General features: G+C 46.0%; 1 protein-coding gene across 1 annotated transcript in view; it reads left to right on the top strand.

Moving 5' to 3' along the window:
- LOC146859312 (E3 ubiquitin-protein ligase TRIM39-like) overlaps positions 1 to 23,618 on the top strand; it is a 165,709-nt gene that overhangs the window by 23,937 nt on the left and 118,154 nt on the right. Inside the window, exons 2-3 of the mRNA XM_085649983.1 lie at positions 5,797 to 5,892; positions 15,939 to 16,169. Coding sequence (XP_085506109.1) covers positions 5,797 to 5,892; positions 15,939 to 16,169 — 327 coding nt within the window. The remainder of the gene's footprint in view (positions 1 to 5,796; positions 5,893 to 15,938; positions 16,170 to 23,618) is intronic.

The raw sequence follows: 23,618 nt of genomic DNA, 5'->3' as shown, positions 1-23,618 counted from the left end.
CCCAGCACAACAGCAGGCACTTCAGTTCCCTCAAGGGAGCTGGTGCTGAAGTCTTGTATCCCTGAGACTTTAGGCAGGAGGCAAGCTCAAAGTTCAAGCCCTTGGAGATCTTCTTCAAGATGATGAAAGCACACTCAGTCCTCTTCTCCTTTCTTTGGCAATGCAGCAACCACTGAAGGCCAACCCCCAAGCAGCACTCAGTACAGGGACAGTCTCCTCCTTCAGTTATTGGGTTCTTCTCCTCATCAGAGGTTCGTCTTGATTCCCAGATGTGATCTAAAGTTCTGGGGTCTGGGTCCCCCTTTTCATACACACAAATCCTTTGTCTCTGAAGGCAGAGAGAGTCTGTACCTAGTCCAAACCAGTTCTGGGTGCATTCTGCCAGTGCACAACTTCTTCCTTTGTCAGTGTGGGCCAGGGTCATCAGACGCACCACAGGAGGATGAGACAGCATTGTGGAAGGCAGGCACAGCCCTATTCAGGCCCAGGTGCTACTCCTCCCACCACTCCCAATGCAGATAGGTCTATTCAGCCTAGTGCTGACTCACTCTGTCTCCTGGAGCCCCCCAGCCCCTGACACTCACAAACCAGACATGCAATACATAACCTAGCAGAGGCAGTCTGGATGGTTAGGCAAGAAAATACCTACTTACTAAAAATTGTAATTTCAAACCCAGAATGTTAAAACTAACTTCACTAAAAGATGTATTTTATAATTCTGAGTTCAGGCATACTAAATTTGTTTTTCTACCTTGTTCCCTGGGTCAGTTTTGATTATAAGATGTTATAATCAAAACTGCCCATTCTGACCCATGGGGACAGGTAGCCTTGCAATAGTGAATAACGAAATTGGCTGTAATTCACTATCAGGACATGCCACACACATCAGGGCATGCCCTACCTGTGACATACTATGCACCCTGCCCTTGGGCCTACCTTAGGGGTGTCTGATATGTAGAAAAGGAAAGGTTTAGGGATTGACTTGTGGGTGCACTTACCAAGTCAACATGGCAGCACTAGGCTGCACACAGGCTCTGCAATGGCAGGCCTGAGCCACAGTTTACAAGCTGCTCCGGTGGGTGGCACAATCAGTGTTGCAAGTCCACCAGCAGAATTTGATTTACAAGCCCTGGGCATACAAGGTGCACTGTACTAGGGTCTGATAACTAAACCAAATAAGCCAATCATGGAGTCACTAATCCATTACAACAATTTACAATAGGGAGCACTTGCACTGAATAGCAGTGGCAAAGTGCCCTGAGCATCTAGACCAGAAAACCAGAGCAAAAACACAGGAGGCAACAGCAAAAAAATGGAAAGGAGACCCATGCCAATGGTGCCAGGTCTAACATGTGTCCCCTCCAGCTGAAATGTGGTGAGAACTACCCTACCTCTTGGGAGTTCTCATAACTAAGGCGGAAAAAGCTGGACAGACCATCGGCATTGGCATGTTCTGTACCAGGGCGGTGTTCCACTGTGAAATTCATCCCCTGTAGGAAAATGGACCACCTCAACAGCTTTGGATTCTCACCCCTCATCTGCATAAACCATCTGAGGGGCCTGTGGTCTGTCTGAACCTGGAAGTGAGTCCCAAACAAGTATGGTCTCAACTTCTTCAGTGCCCAGACCACAGCAAATGCCTCACGTTCAATTGCACTCCACCTCTGTTCCCGTGGAAGTAACCTCCTACTAATGAAGGCTACAGGTTGGTCTAGGCCCTCCTCATTTATCTGTGAAAAAACAGTCCCTCACCATGCTCTGAAGCGTCTGTTTGGACAATAAACTCTTTTGAAAAGTTGGATACCAGGAGCACGAGCGCCGTGCACATGGCAGTCTTCAGGGCATCAAAAGCTTTCTGACAGGTGTCAGTCCAGTTCACTTTCTTGGAATGCTTCCTGGAAGTCAGCTCTGTCAAGGGTGCAACGATGCTGCCATACCCCTTAACAAACCTCCTGTAATACCCAGTGAGTCCTAACAAAACTCTCACCTCTGTCTGGTTCTTGGGGGTTTCTCAAGCCAGGATGGTCTCAATCTTGGGCTGTAGTGCCACCTGGCCGCTCCCTACCTGGTGTCCCAAGTACACCACAGAACCCTGCCTGATCTGGCACTTACTCGCCTTGATCGTGAGGCCTGCCCTCTGCAGCACCATCAACACTTCCCAGAGGTGGCGCAGCTGTTCTTCCCAACTGGCGCTGAACATTGCAATGTCACCCAGGTAGGCGACACTGAACTCTTCTAGTCCAGCCAACACCTGGTTAATCAACCTCTGAAAGGTAGCAGGGGCATTCTTCATCCTAAATGGCATACCCCAGAACTGGTAGTGCCCATCTGGTGTGGAGAATGCTGACCTTTCTCTTGGCCCATCAGTCAAGGCATTCTGCCAGTACCCAGACGTTAAGTCAAACGTGCTGAGGTACCGGGCAGCCCCTAACCGATCAATGAGCTCATCTGCTCCGGGGATGGGGTGTGCGTCAGTCCTGGTGACTGAATTGAGCCCTCGGTAGTCCACACAGAACCTGAGTTCTGGCGTGGCACCCGGTGTGGCAGCCATTGGGACCAAGGCCACTGGGCTGGCCCAAGGACTGTTAGAGGACTCAATCACCCCCAACGCAAGCATCTTGGAGACCTCCTCCTTGATGCAAGCTCTCACCCTGTCAGTCACTCTGTAAGTTTTGTGCTTAACAGGAGGACTGTCCCCAGTGTTTTCATCATGGACACACCAATCAGTGACACTGGGAGTCAGGGAGAAAGATCAGAAAAATGTCCCAGCAACTGGTGACAGTCATTCTGCTGCTCGGGGGTCAGAGTGGATGAGAAGTTTACACAATCCACTGACCCATCTTGGTTTGTTTCAGACTTGAGGTCCATTCCATCTTCTGTCGCTAGGAGCATGCCCACTTTGGACCTCTCTAAGTGGGGCTTCAGGCAGTTGACATGCAGGACCCGCAAAGTAGGTGACATCACTCTTGCGCTCCACCACCTCAAATGGCCCGGTCCACTTATCCTACAGCACACAGGGCTCCACTGGGGCCATGACCCACACTTTCTGACCAGACTCAAGCTCAACCAGAGTGGCATTGTTGTCGTACCACCGCTTCATCTCCTCCTGGCTGGCTTCCAGATTCGCCTGAGCGAGTTGTCTGAATCACCTAGTCTGGTTCCTGAAGGCCAGCATGTAGCTATATACATCCTGGGGAGGTTTCCTGGGAGCTTGCTCCCAGCCTTCCTTGACCAAACTCAGAGGTCCTCTTACTGGGTGTCCATAGAGAATTTCAAAGGGGCTGAAACCTAGAGACTTCTGTGGCACCTCACGGTAAGCAAAGAGAAGGCATGGTAAGAGGACGTCCCATTTATGCCTCATATGTTCCTCAAGACCCATAATCATGCCTATGAGGGTCCAGTTGAATCTCTCAACCAGCCCATTACCTTAGGGGTGATTAGGAGTGGTGAACTTATAGGTTACACCACACTCCTGCCACAGGGACTTCCTATACTTGGAAATTAAGTTTGTATCACGGTCTGACACCACCTCTCTGGGGAACCCCACGTGAGAGAAAATCCCCATCAGTGCACGTCCCACCATGAGGGCCGTCACAGTCCGGAAAGGGGTGGCTTCCGGGTACCAGGTGGCATGGTCCACCAAGACCAGGATGAACCTAGCAGAGGCAGTCTGGATGGTTAGGCAAGAAAATACCTACTTACTAAAAATTGTAATTTCAAACCCAGAATGTTAAAACTAACTTCACTAAAAGATGTATTTTATAATTCTGAGTTCAGGCATACTAAATTTGTTTTTCTACCTTGTTCCCTGGGTCAGTTATGATTATAAGATGTTATAATCAAAACTGCCCATTCTGGCCTATGGGGACAGGTAGCCTTGCTATAGTGAAAAACGAAATTGGCTGTAATTCACTATCAGTACATGCCACACACATCAGGGCATGTCCTACCTCTTACATACAATGCACCCTGCCCTTGGGCATACCTTAGGGGTTTCTGATATGTAGAAAAGGGAAGGTTTAGGGACTGGCAAGTGGGTGCACTTACCAAGTCAACATGGCAGCACTAGGCTGCACACAGGCTCTGCAATGACAGTCCTGAGGCACAGTTTACAAGCTGCTCCAGTGGGTGGCACAATCAGTTCTGCAAGTCCACCAGCAGCATTTGATTTACAAGCCAAGGGCATACAAGGTACACTGTACAAGGGTCTGATAAGTAAACCAAATAAGCCAATCATGGAGTCACTACTACATTACAACCATTTACAATAGGGAGCACTTGCACTTCGGCAATGAATAGCAGTGGCAAAGTGCCCAAACATCTAGACCAGCAAAAACATGTCAAAAACACAGGAGGCAACAGCCAAAAAATGGAAGGGAGACCCACGCCAATGGTGCCAGGTCTAACACTTGCGATAAAGGGTACCCCCCTCGTGAGCCTCCTCCAGTCGCAAAAACCTTGACCACTCAACCCCAGCTGCAGAACCGTCATCCAGCTCTGGCGTTATATTGTGAAGAAAATGGGCTGGGACGGGCGCCTGACACAGACAACCTCTCTGTGGCAGGGTACCTACCTGCGACCTGTCGCAGAGCTTCCAGGCTTCCGAGCATGGAACCTCATTGGAATCTCTACCCTGAGTGGCATTCTGCTGGGACCCACTCTCAAATCTTTTCAGCAACTGCAAATAGAATACCACTTGCACCGGACACAGTTTTACTAATATCAGCAGCTGAGACACGCCCTGACTCCCCTCATCTGCTCGCTTGGAGGTCTACCAGAATTTCACCCCCTAGAGGGACGTTTACTAATAGGGGATCTTGTCACGCATAAGATCCGGCAAATCTACAAGACACTGACTACCGATACCCAAACCACACTACACAAACCCCGGGAAGTGTGGGAAGTCGACATCCCCGACCCTACAGACGATGACTGGACTGAGACTCTAGCTAGTTCTGAGATGTCACTATAGCCACACGAAACCGCCTAATTCAGTTAAAACACCTCCACCGAGCATACTAAACCCTCTCCCGCCTCTGGAGGATCGGCGTTATCCCCCATATGTCTGAGATGCGGAGAATCGGAGGGGACTTTCCTACACATGGTCTGGAGCTGTGGGGCACTGCAACCATGTTGGCATAAAATATCTTCTTGTCTGGGTTGGGTCCTGTCCTGGCATCTTCCATTCGATCCCAAGCTTTTCTTACTTCACAGCACCGATGGGATAGGAAGAAATCGCTATTAACCACATCTATTACTTTTGGGCCTCACACTTGCCAAGCGGGGCATTGCCCAAATGTGGCAGGGTACCTCCCTGCCATCAATGGAGGGGTGGAGAAAGGCCATGGACTGATGCATGGAGGCTGAAATCGCGGTGTACCAGGCACGTGGTTGTCCACAAAAACATAGAAAAATATGGTCTCACTGGGCAACATACCGTGGCACAGACCTGCCTCCTCTGCCGCCATCAGACCCTCACTATACCAGGCAATCAAATCAAACTTGACCATATTTAGGTAAGATGAGTCGCTCTGTCATCCAAACATGTACACCTGGACATTGTACTTATAGTGAAAGATGCAGTAACCTGTGCCAAGTTTAGTTATTGGGCCTGTATGTTCACAGGCAATGTTGTTGTTTGAATATAATTGGTACCATCTCATATAAACTATATCCGAAATATATGCTTCGAGCACCGCCCGCTATGTACCATTAAAGTCAATAAAATGTGTTAATAATAAAAAAAGACTGCACTCCATATATCTACACTTATTTCTTGCACTCTCATCTCTGCAGGTAAAACTTCAAGAATGGCTGCGTCTTCTGAAGAAAGAGGAAATAAATATTCAGGAATCTACAGTCAAGGAAGAGGAACAATATAAAACCATGAGGGTGAGTGGCTGCAGTGAGTGCTGTGTCTCTGTGTGTCCATGCCCATGTCTTTTTGTGGCCTCTTGGAGTTCAAGAACACAGAGGCTGATGAGTCACCCTACCAACTGGGTCATGGTACCCACCAAATAAATATACGGATGGGAGTCACTGCACTTGGTTATTGGGGATGAAATCGGCCAAGGACTCATACTAAAAAAATCATAAAATCAAGAATTACTCTTCTGATCCTAAGGTAGTACTTACATACTCACACGGTGTGTGTTAGAGTATGTTTACACAGGAGTGGCATTATCTGGCTGTGAGTACATACCAGTGTGTGTGTGTCTGTGTGTGTGTGTGTGCGCGTGCATATGTGTGTGCGTGTATGTTCACACTTAGGTGTACATGTCTAAGTATTTGTTCAAATATGGATGGCCCTGGAGTTATCTGTGGGAGTGCATGCATGCTGAGCATCCCTATATCTGTCTGTTTTTTGGGCTTTGATTAGGGCTTGTGTGTGTCTGCATATGCATATATAGTTTTTGAGACACAGAGTATGCAAATATATGTGCGTGTCTATGTGCATGTGTGGTTGAGGGTTGTGTATGCTTTAGTCTGTATTTATTGGCTGTGGGTTTGTACTTGCGTATGTGGATTCCTCTCTATGGGTTTGTGTATTGCAAGGTCTGATATATGGATAAGTCTTGAGTTACACATTTTATATGCATCTGTGTGTGAGTATATATGTATGCATGGATGTGTGAGTCTGTGCATGCATGGACTGAAGATATCCATCTGTGAGTTTGTACAAGATTTGTGTGTGTGTGCACATTAATGTGTGCATCTGCATGAGTGTGTTCCTCTGGGTGTATGTAAACAGGGGTAGGAGAGTAGGATCTGCTCTTATGTTGCCCCCACTTTTTTTCTGATGTATACACTGGTTTCTGGCTATAGTCTGGCTGGGACCCTGCCAATCAGGGCCCCAGCCTCTCTGTTCTCTCTAAATGACTTGGAGTGCATATTAGATGCACTAGTGATTGGATACTGTGGTACCTTATGAGCCCATAGTATATGGTACCTTAGATACGTAGGGCATAGGTACTTCACAGGCCTACCAGGGGCTGAAGCATGTATTATGCCACCCCTGGGAAGCAGACTAAATACGACACCACAAGCCTGCTACTGCAGCCTGGGTGAGATAGTGTTAGCACTCCTCACTGAGGTATAGGTGCCCTATATCTCACGATACACACACATATAACCCTATCAGTCACCCCTAAGGCAGGCCCTATCAATCCTGAGGGAAGGGTGCTTGGTTTACATGTGAGGGGGTGCCTCTTCCTGAGCAGGGCCCCTCTGCAGCTCTCAGAGTCTATTCTCTGTGGCTGTTTGTGGATGTGGTTAAACCATATACTCTTAAGTGCATTATAAATGCTAACTTTGGAATGACTGCATCAAAACATGTCGTGTTTGGTGTCAAACATCTTGGAATCTTACCCCCACATCAGTCCATGATGTGGGAGCATGATCCCACCCTTCTAGAGGGGACGACATGTACCTACTGTGGTAACACGGTAGAAATCTGAAAGAGCCCTGGCATCACAAAATGGATGCCACCAGCACAGACACTGGGCTGCCCTCCTGCTGCTGACTGAAACTCGCAGTGGAGGAGGCCCAACAATAGGCATCCTGTCACAGGGAGGTGTCACCACCTCCCAGACAGGATTTAGTGTATTGGGGCTGGGTGGGTGCACTTCTAGAGTACTTTGAAGTCCTGCACTGGGGGAGCAGTAGGCTCCTCTGTGCATATGCCAGCTCAAACCGGTTCAGGGGCTACCTGTCCCTGCTCTGGCATGAAACTGGACAAAGGGAAGTGGTTGTAACCACCCCCTACCCTGACCCTCCCAGAGGAGTGGTCTTAGAGCTAGTCCAACCCCAATCTTCAGTATAAGATAGCAAACCTTGCCATTGCAAAACATATAACCCTGGACGATGCTCTACAAAGAAGAATCCTGGCCCTTCAACGTTCCACTACCTTTGGAAGACTGGAGAATCTCCCTTGGAGTCAAGGAGTGACTCCCCTGCTTGGCAGGCACCAAAAACTCTAATCAACGGTCGCAAACTTTCCCGCTCCCGCCGGAGTCTGAAGTCCCTGCAGCCCTAGAAGTGGATTTCCTGACTTCTCGACGGCCATTGTGAGTCAATCAATCAATCAATGACATAAGTTGTAAAGCGCACTACATACCCGTGAGGGTTTCAAGGCGCTGGGGGGAGGGCGGTTGGGGGGAAGCTGCGGCTATTGGTCAAAGAGCCAGGTCTTGAGTTGTCTCCTGAAGGTCAGCAGGTCTTCGGTTTGTTGCAGGTAGAGGGGGAGGGTGTTCCAGTCCCCAGCAAAGCTGAGGCGAGTGGACCCCACGAGTGACGAGGAACAGCAATACCCGGGTACAGTGCACTATTGCCGAGTGCAACCCCTTCACGACGTTCTATGAACTTGTGCATTGGACCATTTGTGCCCCAAGCCTCCAGCAGGTTTTGCAGCGAAAATCAGAGACCTACCTCGTCCCGAGTGACCGTGGGCTCCTGTGAAGCATTTCCTCAAGAGGCGTCTTTGCGATCCCTTTCCCGTTGGCTTGTGGGTCCCCCGAAGACTTTCTTATCAACTCAAAGTGTTCCCCTGGTTGCTCCAGGCCTGCCCTCAGTCACCCTCACTGGGTGAGTCCCTCAGACCTCGCTGGTCTGCAGCGCTGACCTTCTTAGACTTCCACGAGACTTGCTGTTGCCAAGGCTTGTTGGCTCCAATCCGGCTGCCGACACCTGAGTCAGCTGCAGACGTCATGGGACACAAAGAATCCAGCTGCTGGTCATCGTCAATCTCTCCTGGACCTCGCGAGCGAAGACTCAAAACTACATCGACGACCTGAAATCACCCGACATCCGTGGTCAGCCATTTTCCTGGCCACCGGTCACTGGCAAGTGACTTTGAACACTGTCTCTTCAATTTTCAGGTCATCTGCATCTTGAATCCACCCTTGGATTCCACCGGACACTTCTCCAGTCGACGCAAGCAGCAAATCTTCATTGGTCTCCATTGAAAACGACGACGCGACCCAACACCAAAAGACACCTATGCACCTGGCTTCCCTGGGTGAGGTAACTCGTGCACTCCAGTGCCCTAGTGTGTTTTGGCCCTCGAAATACTTACCTTGCAAGTGGCTTGCTTGTAGACTTCCTCGAAGTACCCTAAAACTTTAAAAATCAAACCGTGACTTGCTCCATTATAATCAATAGGGAACCCGCGGTTGTGTTCACTCACTGCATGCGTCTCCCGTGGGTCATTTACTTACCTGCTTTCACTGCAGTAGTGAAGCCCCAGCGATTCTACAGGCGCTAGGCCTTGTCATTTTGCAAGTCGACTTTCTTATACCATTTTTTTAGTATGTGGTCTATTACGCCCCTAGGGCCCCAGCCATATTTGTGCTTAACTTATTGTGAAACGTTGATATTTGAATGTGTTCCTGGCTTCTAATCTCATAAAGAGATTAGTAGAGTGTGTCTAGAAATAAATACATATATATTTGATATATATACCTGTGTGGTGTCCTTTCATTTGGTAATTCAAGATATTATAAGGTAAAACAAGCTGCTTTACATTCCTCAAGGACTTAGCCTGAAGGCTGCTCTCCACAGCTACCACTAGGATAGCTTTCTTTAACCTCTTCAGTGCCCATGACGAGATAGTCTCGTCATGGAGCACGGTTGCGCTGTGCCCATGACGAGACTATCTCGTCATGAACCCCACCCACTAGTGCAACGCCCGGCACAGGAGGGGGAAAGGGCGTGGCACTGAAGGGGTTAAAAGGTTGTCTTAAACCTATCTACCATGAGTCGAATTGGACTGGTGCAAGTTGGCCACTATGACTAGTGACCAGCATATGCCAGGCCAACTTCTCAGAACAATAATCTGGAGTTATACATCTGTGAGAATATATATGCATCTGTGTGTGAGTATATGTATGCATGAATGTGTGCCTCTGTGAGTCTGTGCATGCATGGCCTGAAGATATCCATATGTGAGTCTTTACAAGGTTTGTGTGTGAGTGTGCACATTCATGTGTGCATCTGTATGAGTGTGTACCTGTGTAAGCGTGGATTGGTAGTGATCTATACATCCATCAGGCTAAGCAATCCTGGTTTAAGCCCCTTCCTAAACAAAGGTTTTATCAATGTAATCATGCTATGGTATCGTAAATACATCAACAAATCAGAGAGCATCCCACACAGTTCACCAAAGTAATAAAGCGAACATGGAAGCTCCATCATTGTGTGCATGAGTTTTAACCCTAAAATAGTTCATCTACCCAAATGCCCTCTAAACTTAGCACGTTTCGGGACATTTACCTTCCCTTCTTCAGGACAAATGCATTTCTAATTTTAGAAATTAAATGGGCTCAGCTCAGCTTCAGCCTCTGACCTTGGGCATTCTCTGTTCCACTAAATCCCCATTGCAAGATTTTCCTGCAACAGTCTTATTAATCGGTCTTAGTTTGACGTGTCAGTTTTTATGCCTTCATTAGACCTTTCTTACAGGGATAGGCCACAGCTGACTGGAATGTCCCAGGATAACTGGTGCACCTAGCCCTGCATCAGGATGGGAGAAGGGGCAGGCCTGTAACGTGGAAGCCCCTTCAGCAGTGGTGCACATTTATTACCACTCTGACACTACCATTGGTTGTGATATTTAATTACTCAACAGGGGGTGTCTGTAGTGATAAAGTTAACAAGGGTGTCATTGCCATAAACCTTTCATGGTTTTCATGAAGTGTTTCTCCTAATGTACACTCTTCATTCTGTAGTGGTTGTTACCTCACTTGCCGCTATAACCCCTGATAGTATTGACAGCTGAGTGCCCGTTCATCACTGTAAAACACTGTGCACCAGATCCTAGCCCTGCGCACGAGGCTAAGGGTTTGAGCACGGCCAGACCACGTTCAGGAACAGGAGGGACGAAGGATCAGAGAGGGGCTGATGATCTTGTTGGTTGAGGTTGTTTGCCTCTGGTGTCCTGAGGTCTGTCCTACAGTGGCTATGAAACAGACCACGGACATCCCTTTCTGCACTGGACTCCCTGAATAGCGGGGTCGACTAGTCAAAGGCTTCTGATGGAGGTAAAGGGTGCGGCAGGCACTCAGAACCCAACAGTCAATCAACAGACACAATAATGTTATGTCTAGCCCAGTACTTCTTTTTAGTAAGCAAAAAATATTTTAAGGTCACAACAAAAAAATCCCACCCAGTTCAATAAAGGTGCAATTACACGTTTGCACTGTACGATCCCCAGAATAGCGCAGCAGACCTCTGGTAGCCTCTACCCTCTGTAAGAGTTCTAGATACTATAGTCCCCTGTATGTCATATGAGCATAGGTATTAATCAAGCACAGACTCTGGGTTACCGCACTGACTACTGTGTACTTCAGTTCAGCGACTTTTGCCTCAAAGAGTTCACCAAGGCAAAAACGATATTCTTCAGACTGCACATTTCTCTGCCCTACTATACCTACTTGGTGGTGATGTGCTCGGAGTACCCGTTCCTATAGCACAGGATTTAATTGTACGGAGCTGTAGGGCAGCCTCATTTGAGCCAAGGAATGATAGCGTAAATCAGTTTGTCAGGTCTCTATCGCGCCACTTGTCTTTGACAGTGTGGGCTTCAAGGACAGTTGCACACAGATGCTCTAAATAAAAGTTGCAACCGCAGGGTCGAGTCTTCAGCAAATGATCGTCATTGGCAGTTGCGACTAAAGCACTAAAGCTTTGAAACTGATTGCGTTAGATTTTGTGGCATGACCCGCACGCTTACTTTATGCAAATCTCCTTTATTGCCAGCTCACAGCAGCAACAATTGAAGAATATAGAACTTCAAAAACATTTTAATCATCTATAAAGTCCCGCCGCATGCAGTGTTCTAACCTTTCGTTGTTGCTTCTGCTCACACGATAAGTACAGCCTTTAGAATACAAATACTTACGGCTGATTTCGATGTCGGAGGTCCCGACTGCCTCATTAGGAAGCGACCGAACACTGTTCTGTCTCATGCCTATATTCCACTATGGGAGCATGCATTCCAGCTGTAAACCGACCGTAATGCATGCTCCCATAGTGAAATTGGAGGTGCGGTTCATCCCTGCACACCATGCAGGTGCAGGGATCAACAGGGCTCGGCCTTCAACCAGAGGCCGTGCATCAAAGGGGGCCCTGCTGGGGGCCTCCAAACATGTTTGGACATGGTTTCCATGTCGGACAGACCGGCCCTTGAGATTACAGGCCGGCTGATGACTGGCGGATGGGCTCTCCGAGGTCGTCGGATGCCAGCCGTAATGACAGGCCGGTTTACTTTCCGACCGCCTATATCTTATATCTCATCTTAATTAGGTGGTCGGAAAGTAAACTGACCGGCCCATTACGATGTGGCCCTAGGTCGGAGCTTTTACAGGCCGCATCATAATCGGCATCTTACTGTGTTATTTTACCTTACCAAGATAACAGATTACATGTGTAATAATTTTCTTAATAAAATAAGAGCTAATTCAACATTACTGTCAAGGTAATTCATTTTTTATATTTTGTGTATATTCTTTCTTCTCTTCTATCATTTTCATCGCAAAGTTTAATAAATAACACCAAAGTTATTCTGGGGCACAACAATAAAGAAAGGACCACACAATTCGAGGAAAGACCCTTAACAGATGGTCAGCCACACCCTGTACGTGCCAGAGCCATTTTAGAAGATTGGGACACCTTAGTAAAGACACTACAGTGGCCATTTTAACTGATTGAATTCTGGCAGTTGCAGTCCAATGAACTGCCAGAGCAGCTGTTTCCTTACACTGAGCCCAGTAATCTTAAATAATATTTACCTTCTGCCATGTCCCTTGCACCTTCAGAGAATACTATGGAGGATAGACTGGAAGAACTTATGAATAAGGCACTGGATAAGGTAAGGGGACACTGGATGACACAATTAATAAAAAAGTGGAGGTTCTCTCCAAGAAGGGTTGGCCAGTTGCTGTCCCAGGACACCCTGAAGGGGGAGATGGGGCGATTAAGGCCCAGAGGAAAGGGGCTGCAGGGGAAATACCTGCCTACGGGTGTAAAAAAGCCCAAACGTTCAAAACAAATTACTTTACGCTTTGGCGGTGACAAGGATGATGCCTCGGGCACTGCAGATTGGCCAGAAAATGGGCCAGAAGTACCTATTCCCGTAGATTGCGATGAAACATTGGAGGAAGAAATTAACCTATCCTGTTCCTCCAACTTTGATATGGATATTGAGGAGATGGACATGAGGAATATGAGTACAACTGACGAGTCATCAAAGGCCTCCGGGTCAACAATGGCCATTGTTGACCCATTCGGAGAGAGTATATTTGACCCGCTCCTCATCAAACACCCCTTGTCTCCAGAGTTGGTTCCATCGCTGCATTTTGCCGAGTACCTCACCTTTTGGCTTAGGAAAGAAATCCCAAAAGAGGTCAGGTCCCGTCTTATATCCGAATGCCCACGCCCCTCCCTCCCGGATAAAGTTTGGTCTACCTCAGAGTTAGGCGCAAAGGTGGTGGCTCTTAGCGCCAAGGGAGGAAAAGGCCCTAGGAAAGGTATTGATAAAGGCCTCAAGTCCTGCCTAGACTGTCTACTTGATAAATGGCCCACTCACTAAGACGTTTGAGATGGGTGAAGTGACTTATCTTGAAGACACCCTCATTGACCCCAAGGATTTGCGCCAATGGGCACAAAGAGCCATCTGCCTCCTGGGGAACGTAAATACTGCACTCTCAAATGAGTGAAGAAGAAGCATATTGCTAAAAATAGATCCCAAATTGGTCAAACTGGCTACTAGAGGAGTAGCTGCCTCCCACGGTCTACTTTTTGGGGACAATTTTATCAGGGACATGGCTAAGTACATGGGAGCATTTAGCTCGATTCAGAAGTCCTAGAAAGACATCAAGAAAGTGTTCCAGGATAGGGTTTTTGGCAGGGCCGGGAGAACGAGGGGATGGTTCCTTGGCCGTGGCCAAAACTCTTCAAGACCCTATCTGGGACATGGCGCAAGATGTGCGCAACCATACTTTGCTCCACATTCGTCATTTATACCCACAGAAACAAATACCTCACGGGAGAGGCTTCAGAAGTGAGCGGAGACAAAGAGGCTTTTCAGCGGGTAAGAGCTATGAAAGACCTTTCAGATACCCCCATAAAGGTGGGAGGCAGACTAGCCCAACTTTGTTGAAACAGGAATTTGGTGAAACAGGACTCTTTGGTCCTAGATACAGTGAAGGGTTACAAGATCGAATTAACAGATACACCTTTACAAAGGAAAATTCCCCCAGAATCTAAATTCTTACTAGAAGATTCTATCTTAGTAACACAAGAGGTAGAGGATTTATTGACCAAAGGGGCAATACAAGAGGGAACAGAGTCAGGTTTTATCAGCAATATCTTTCTAGTGGAGAAGAAGGACAAGGTGATGAGACCAGTGATAAATCTAAAAGAGTTGAACGAATGGGTGGTCTACCACAATTTCAAAATGGAAGGGGTGCATCACCGTAGAGATGTGCTAAAGAAAGGGAATTGGATAACTCGGTTAGATCTAAAGGATGCATACCTGACCATCCCAATTCGGACTCCACACCAAATTCTCCAAAGGTTTCTCCAATTCACCTGAATGGGCAGACTATGGCAATTGTGCAGTCTCCCTTTCGGACTTTCCTCATACCCTGGTTCAAAGAAGGAACTATTTTGGTGGCTGAGGAATGAAGGAGCATGGAATGGCAGACCCGGAGATAGTGATAGAATCAGACGCGAGTTTAGCGGGATGGGGTGCAAGATGTGGCGACTCATCAGCAGGGGGACGCTGGACAGATCAGGTGAAGGAGTTGCACATCAACTGCTTGGAATTACTGGCAGGTTCATTTGCAATTCGCTGCTTCACCAAAGACTCACTGTCTTGCTCTGCCTGGTATCTTTTAGATGGACTTCAGACGTAAAAGCCTTAGACAGCACTATCAGGGCCTACCAATCAGAAAGGGTTAGCTTTTATTTAAAAGGTGAACAGAGACCATGTCAACTTCTGTTTTCTACCCCTTCTTGTCACAGAATGAAAGACTTTGTGTAGTGAAATGCTTGACAGAATATGAGAGAAGGACTTTGAGTATGAGAGGAAATAAAGAACAATTGCTTATATTCTATAAATTACCTCATGGAGCAGTTTCCTCCCCAACCATAGCAAGATGGGTGAAGGAAGTAATGAAAGAAGCGGGTGTAGACATTACTATGCTTGGTGTACACTCCCTTAAGCCTCCAAACCTCTCTTCCGTGAGATTTCCTTGGGGCTGCGGATTGGTCCAATAAAAGTATGTTTAGAAGTTGCTATTTTAGACCTGTTACAAGCGCTATTGACAATGTATTAAATGCACTTTAAACTTGCATAATATTAGCCTCTGTGGCATCCCATAAAATTTAGATTTTTCACAGCCTGGTGGGCAGAAAATCTGGATTTTATTAAAGACACGGAGGCTAAGATCATCCCTCCACATTGGAACCCTCCCTATTGGAGAAAAGTTATTGATTTTATATTTGGTTTTTCTTTTCCAGAGTAAGAAGTTTTCACTGATGACGTTTTTCGTTTGAAAGTTATGGATCTTAGAAACTATCTTGTTCACAACGCCAAAAAAGGGAGAACACTGCGTGCGGGGGAACTTTATAGCCTATTAGAATGTTATTGAAGTTCTATATTCTTCGATTGTTGCTGCTGTGAGCTGGCGATAAAGGAGATTTGCATAATCTTAGCCGTCTGGTCTTTAATAAAATACAGATTTTCTGACCACCAGGCTGTGAAAAATCTAATTTCTCTTTAAAATGTCATTTTTTGAATGTCTCTCAGACAAACCCTTTGTGCAAGGTGATGACAATCACAATAGGCAGCCCCTCCACCCTCCTCCTGGACCCCCACTCTCAGGACGGCCTATAGGAAGCTTTATAATATCTAACCAGCTTTTCTTTGCTTCTGACAGAACAAGCTAAGAACTGAGAAGAAAAAACTTGAATCTGAAATTGCAAAACTGCGGCAACTCCTGAAGGAAAATGAGCAAACACTGCTGGGGAGACTGAAGGAGATGGAGAAGAAAATTACCATGGTAGAAAATGCAAATATCACCAAACTGTCCAATCAAATCACCTCTCTCAATGCCGTGATATCAGAGCTAGAAAAGAAGTGTGAGGCACCAGCGTGGGAACTCCTGAAGGTGAGATGCTGTTTGGGAAATAAAACAAAAGAAGGAAGTGAAATATTCATAATTAGTGTACATTATGAAATGTATGACTGAGGGTGACAGAGATCATCCCTCTCAGGGGAACAGAGAGCATCCTTCCAAGGGTGACAGAGGGCATCCCTTTTAGGGTGACACAGAGCATCTGAGGGCAAAAAAGAGCATCCCTCCGAGGGTGCCAGAGAGCATCCCTCTGAGGGTAACAGGGAGCATCCCTCCAAGGGTAACTGGGAGCATCCCTCCCTGGGTGACAGAGAGCATCCCTCCGAGGGTAACAGGGAGCATCCCTCCCTGGGTGACAGAGAGCATTCCTCAGAGGGAGACAGAGAGTATCCCTCTGAGGGAGACAGAGAGCATCCCTTGCAGGGTGCCGCAGACCTTCAAGGGTGACAGTGAGCATCCTTCTGAGGGTGACAGAGAGCATCCCTTTGAGGGTGACAGGGAGCATCCCTCTGAGGGTGACAGAGAGCATCTCTCTGAGATCAAAAGAGAGCATCCCTCCGATGGTGGCAGAGAGCATCCCTCGTAGCTTGTCAGGGACCATCCCTCGTGGGGCGACAGAGAGCATCCCTCCGAGGGTGATGGACAGCATCCCTCCGAGGGTGACATAGAGCATCCCTCGTAGGGCGACAGAGAGCATCCCTCCGAGGGTGACATAGAGCATCCCTATAAGAGTGATGCAGAGCATCCTTCCAAGAGTGACGGAGAGCCCATGACCTGTTAATGAACCTCAAAGGGTCCTATGCGTTTGGTTTATCTGATAATAGTGGTGCCCTGCTTGCTACCACCCCTTACTTCAGTAACTCTACTGGCTTATAATTTAAATAGACCAGGCTTCTCCAACGAGTAGCTTGTGAGATACTGGTATCTCTCCAGATACCTGCAAGTAGCTCTCTGTGTAGCCAGCCTACTAAATTAGACGTTTTTGCTTGGTTGAATTAATATGTGTACTAACATTCTGAAGTGTGTATTTGAGATGAATATGTATTTAGTTTCAGAACTCATAAACTGATGTTTAGAGGAAAAATGGATTTCCAAAATATATTTAAAGCTGTTATTTGAGTGATAAATCCTGCAGCTTTGGAGAGACATATTATTAATATTATTACCATGGGCCGGGGGCATCGAACCTATGGCCGTCATGTATTACTCATGCAGCTTTGGAGAGACGTATTATTAATATTATTACCATGGGGGGCATTGCACCTGTGGCCGTCATGTATTACTCATGCAGCTTTGGAGAGACGTATTATTAATATTATTACCATGGCCAGGGGCATTGCACATATGGCCGTCATGTATTACTCATGCTGCTTTGGAGAGACGTATTATTAAAATTATTACCATGGCCAGGGGCATTGCACCTGTGGCCGTCATGTGTTACTCATGCAGCTGTGGAGAGACTTATTATTAATATTATTACCATGGCCAGGGGCATTGCAGCTGTGGCCGTCATGTATTACTCATGCAGCTGTGGAGAGACGTATTATTAATATTATTTCCATGGCCAGGGGCATTGCAGCTGTGGCCGTCATGTATTACTCATGCTGCTGTGGAGAGACGTATTATTAATATTATTACCATGGCCCGGAGGCATTGCAGCTGTGGCCGTCATGTATTACTCATGCAGCTGTGGAGAGACGTATTATTAATATTATTACCATGGGCCGGGGGCATTGCACCTGTGGCTGTCATGTATTACTCATGCAGCTTTGGAGAGACGTATTATTAATATTATTACCATGGCCAGGGGCATTGTACCTGTGGCCGTCATGTGTTACTCATGCTCCTTTGGAGAGACGTATTATTAATATTATTACCATGGGCCGGGGGCATTGCACCTGTGGCCATCATGTATTACTCATGCAGCTTTGGAGAGACGTATAATTAATATTCTTACCATGGGCCGGGAGCATTGCACATATGGCCGTCATGTATTACTCATGCAGATTGGAGAGACTTATAATTAATATTACCATGGGCCTGGAACATCGCACCTATGGCTGTCATGTATTACTCATGTAGCTTTGGAGATACGTATTATAGATATTATTACCATGGGCCAGGGACATTGCACCTGTGACCGTTATGTATTCCTCATGCAGCTTTGAAGAGATGTATTATTAGGCTGTACAGAAATTGGTTAAAACTGACTGTGCCCGACAGTACCTTACCGGATGAAAATCAGCTGACCTGGTTGAAACCGACTGTCACTGATTTTTCATAGTTGCTGCACCATTTGGCGACCTGATGGAGCCAAAGCACTACAAACCAAACTGCAATTTATTAATTTAGGCCCGAGAAGGAAGCAGCTCTGAACGTGAGTCACCCCCATTAAGTTTTGGGGAGACACATTGGTTGGCAGGCATGTCAATAGATAGTAGAGAGACTTACGCTCGTTCCCGCAAGTAACACCAGCAACGGCAGTTAGGTCTTTGATGTGCGCGCGGTAGACATTTCACTTGTTTTACTTCTGTGATACTTCTGTTTAAGCAAAACAAAGAAGCACGAGTATAAATAAAAATGCAAAGTGTGTACAGTAACTACAAAAAGACGACAGAAGGTGCAAAGATAGGAAATGAAAAGACGTTTAAACAAAAACAAAATTGATCCAGTAGGAACGTGGGACCTGACTTCATGGTTGCCCCCATTTTTTTCCTGGTGTTTTACTGGTTTTCGACTTAGTTTGGCTGGGATCCTACTATTCAGGACCCCAGCCTATCTGCTTCCCCCTTTAAATTGATTACACGTACTTTAGGTACACTCCAGATTGGATTCTGGGGTACCCTTGTGAGTCTCTAGTATATGGTATACTATGTACCCAGGGCAAAGGTACCCCAGAGGCCTCCCAGGGGCTGCAGCATGTATTATGCCACCCCTGGGAAGCCTTTTAAAATGACACAACAGGTCTACCACAGCAGCCTGTGTAAGGTGGTGGATGCACCCCTTACTGAGATATAGGTTACCTGTATCTCCCCATATCACTGCACATGTAAACCTATCAGTCACCCCTATGGCAGGCCTTAACAATCCTGAAGGTAGGGTGCTTGGTTTCATGTGAGAGGGTGCCCGTGCATGAGCAGAGCCCCTCAGCAGCTTTTGGAATCTTTATTACAGGGTTGTTTGTGATGCAGCCAAACCATATATTCTTAAGTGCATTGTAACATCACGGTAAATGCTACCTTTGGAATGGCTGCATGGAAACATGTCATGTTTGGTGTCAAACACCTTGGAATCATACCTCCACACCAGTAAATGGGGCCCATTGTATATTGTGCTGTTTACTATCGTTTTAGAATTGTAATATTGTGTGCCTTGCTCTCTAATCTCATATAGAGGTTAGTAGAGAGTGTTTAGTAATAAATACAATTAATTTTACATATATACATTGTGTGGTTCTCCTTTCATTTGGTCATTCAAGAGGTTATCATCTGGTAAACCAAGCTGCTTTACACTGCTTCAAGACTTAGCCTGAAGGCTGCTCTCCATAGCTACCACTAGGATAGCTTTCAATAAAGGTTGTCTTTAAACCTATCATCAATAAGGGTTGTTTGGACTGGTGCAAGGTGCCCACTATAACTAGTGGACAGCATATACCAGGCCAACTTCTCACATTGGTGTGCAGCGGTTGGATTCAAGCGTGCTATTGCTTTACCAGATAATCTATTTGAGTGACTAACTGAAGTATCGTTGCTAACCCTGCCAGCTACCACAATCCTTTAATTGTGAACTTTTGCTCCCCCATTCGGAAATCTCAGCCCGCAGACCATGTGATAAAATATAATAAAAACCGGGGGGTCACGATCAGGTGGGATAAGGTAAATGCGGGGCAATTGGAGGCAGATATTTTTAAGGTAAATAAGAAAGGGATTGAAATATGTTTAACGTCCATGTCTGATCCTTTCCTCATTATTGATAATTTTAAGGCCCTTTTGGGTAATATAGCTTCTCACCTGATAAAAACAATAGGTGGGGGCCAAAAAAGGGGCCTCAAATGGTTTGATGCAGAATGTTCTGCTGCCCAAACAAGCTTAACGAAGGCCTTACAACAAGTGCCGCTTGATAGAGTCTTGGTTAGAGCGGCCAGGACGAAATATAAAGTTGTAATCAAGAAGCGGAAAAACGAATTAAAGACCAAGGCTTGGGAGGACCTTATTAAAGCTGTGGAGCTGAGGGATACTAGCCTTTTCTGGAAGGTAATAAATCGACCTTTTTAAAATCTGATGATGAGATAATACAAGTGCAAATAATTGAAGACTCCTGGGTAGCACATTATAGCAAAATTTTTAATCCAAAGGAGGTAAAATGATCTAATATGGTGGATGTTGGTAATTTTAATAAGGAGACAGCCAAAGAGCTTAGTGCCTCATTGACCCTTGATGAGGTAAGGAGTGCTCTATGCAAGGGTTCCGCTTTAAAGGCCCCAGGGCCAGATGCAGTGCCCTTAGACTTCTTTAAATATAATTTGGATGTATGGGTGCCACTCCTACTAAACGTATTTACAGCAATAGTGGTTGGATTCATTCCAGCCTCTTGGAAAGATGCTGTAGTAGTTCCGATTTTTAAAAAGGACAATAAATCAGACACGTGCTGCTACAGGCCGATTTCACTACTAGATACGACTTGTAAATTAATGGGCAGGGTGATATTGACACGTCTTGAAACCTGGGCGGATACAGCTGGTCTCATTGTAGACTCCCAATATGGGTTTAGAAGGGGCAAGGGAACCACCGAACAGTGCCTAAACTTGGCACTAATTATGGGCAAGTACATGGGTGCCAAGCATAGTTCCATCCACTTGGCATTCATGGACTTGTCTAGCGCCTTCGATACGGTATGTAGGGCCAAGTTGTGGCAGATGATGGAGACTATGGGGTTTGAAGAGGCATTGGTGTCTCTGCTCCGTAGACTACACGCTGCGACTACAGTTAGTATTCGTTATGGCCCGGGTGGGGAAAAAACTAAACCCATTCCATCGACCGAGGGTGTGCACCAGGGATGCATCTTGCCTCCCTTTTTATTTCTGGTCTATACTAACGGGCTGGAAAGTTTTATGCTGGAGTCTGGTGCTGATTTCCCACAGGCCAATGGTAAAAGGTTACCAATGCTGTCATATGCAGATGACATGGTTTTAATGACACTTACTGCTAATGGCATGCAGCTCTGCTTGGATGCCTTTGAGAAGTTTATGGGGAGTTTAGACCTTAAAGTCAACTTTACTAAATCCTTCGCCATGACCTGCGGTCCGAAAAGTGTTAAAACACGTAGATATAGGTTGAGGGACTCTATTATACTGAAGGTTGACAATTTCAATTATTTGGGCAATATATTTAATAAGAAATTGAATTGGGACACTCTGATAATAGCTCGGGCCCAAAAACTTTCACAATCTGCTGAAGCTCTTTTTCGATTTGCCAGTAAATTAGGACAAAAACCAGTACCTACCCTAATATCCTTATATAAAGCCAAGTGTGTCTCGGTTGCAACCTACGGTGCTGGAGTGTCTCATAATACTGGAAAGTTAGAGGTTATGGAGAATACTTTTATTAAGCGTCTCCTAGCTGTTCCATTGGGAACCTCGAATAATTTTTGTCATGGGGAGGTAGGCATTGAGTATCTCAGCGACATCATACATGTGTCTCCCCTATTGTTATGGGGTAAAGTTTGGCAGTCTGAAGATTTAAAATTATCACAGGAAATTTTGCAGGACTGTCTTAAACTTGACCATTGTATGAAGATTCCTTGGCTTTCGTATGTCAGGGATACTTTTTATAAGATTGGGCTAAATGATATATTTGATAGTCCAGACCAGATTGGTAAGGACTTTAAGCCCCTGATAAAAGATGCCAACCGTCATAACCTTGGCACCTTACATTCTAGCAAGCATCAACTGTACTTGAGGGGTAAGCTGTCTTGTCCATTTATTTATCTTACATTACTCACTCGCAATGGCGTTTCTATCTGACAAGGTTTCGTATTAGCACTTTTCATTTTCTACTTGCATTTCCAAAGCAAGGGGGGTGGTTCAAGAGTTTGCCTTTCTGCCCTTGTAATAACAGAGTTTCGCAAAGCACCATTCATTGTATTTTATTCTGTCCATTGTATAATGCCCCAAGAAATAGATTTCTTAAACCAGTCCTGGTATCTTTTGGTTCCAGTTTTTACAGAGAGGCCTATGAACATTTATTATCCTTGTCCACCCCAAGTATTTGTAATGCTGTATTGAGTTTTATTAGATCGGCCCTTGCCATTAGAAACCGTTACTGAAGTTAGCGAGTGATAATATTTTATAATGGATTTACCTGTTAAATGTTATTTCTAACACACTGTTTTAAATTTTTTTATTGTATTTTGGATCTTTGGGTATCTCTTTTAATATGTGTGTACTGTTTTTATTATATGTGTATACTTTTATGATTCCTTTCTGGATTCGAAATAAAGTTATTTGATGATGATGATGATGATGACTAACTGAAAACCACTATAGGTACTATAGGTACAAATGAATCAAGTCTAGAATATAGGAAGTTCTACTGAACTTAGAGTTGTGTGTCAAATGCTTAGCACACCCTTTCTACAACTCAAGAGAGTTTAGTAGGCCCCATTAGAGTAGGTAGGTGCACACACCACACCACACTAGTTCTGTCTTCAAGGGCAGAAGCCAGTAGGCCCCTACCAACTAGATATGACCATCTCCCATTCCAAAAATTTAGAGCTATTGAAGACAGGGGAAAGTGCAAACACCCAACGCCTCATAGAGGCTTTGCTTTTAGATCCCTTAGAAAGTGCCCAGGGTCTGATGAGGCAGGCAAGATGGGTGGGGCAGCAGGAGAGGAAAGGCCAGGTAGTGAACACCAGTATGAGCCAGACTCTGATTCTGGCCAGGAGGATCAAAATGATTCTAACCTGGACAATCCAACTGTTCCTGAAGGTGAGGGAGAAGGCCTCAGTGGCCTTCATTTTACCCCGCCCCCGGAAGAGTTAAACGTTTACCCAGAAGATCAAGGGTCTCCTTCCCTGTAATCTAATCATTCTGGCACTTCTGTAGGGTCCTCTGCTTCTCATAAAAGGGACACCTCTTATGAGAAGAAATTCCAACTGCTTGAGTTTGAGAGAGCTAAGCTGAGGATAAAAAAAAGAGCAATTGGCCTTAGATAGGGAATCCCTAGAGCTCCAGAGAGCTTCCAGAAGGTGGGGGCTAGAGCCTCGTGGTGGCAGCAACAATATCGCGGAGGTGTCAGCGGAAAACACTGCTTCTGGGCTGGTCCGGCACATGGGGAGCCAAGGTGTGAATGGACCAAGGGCCAGAGCAACACCAGGCCCCCTGCCTGGCTCTCGTTTCTTGCTTATTTTTTATTGTGCCGTATATTTGCTATTATCTCCTAATTATGAGCCTGACACATTGAACGTGAATTTAGAGGTGAC

The sequence above is a fragment of the Triturus cristatus genome, chromosome 3_2, assembly GCF_964204655.1.
Source record: "Triturus cristatus chromosome 3_2, aTriCri1.1, whole genome shotgun sequence".
NCBI classification, from domain to species: domain Eukaryota; kingdom Metazoa; phylum Chordata; class Amphibia; order Caudata; family Salamandridae; genus Triturus; species Triturus cristatus.
Note: the sequence above shows the minus strand (reverse complement) of the source record. Positions and strands in the feature narration are given on the sequence as shown.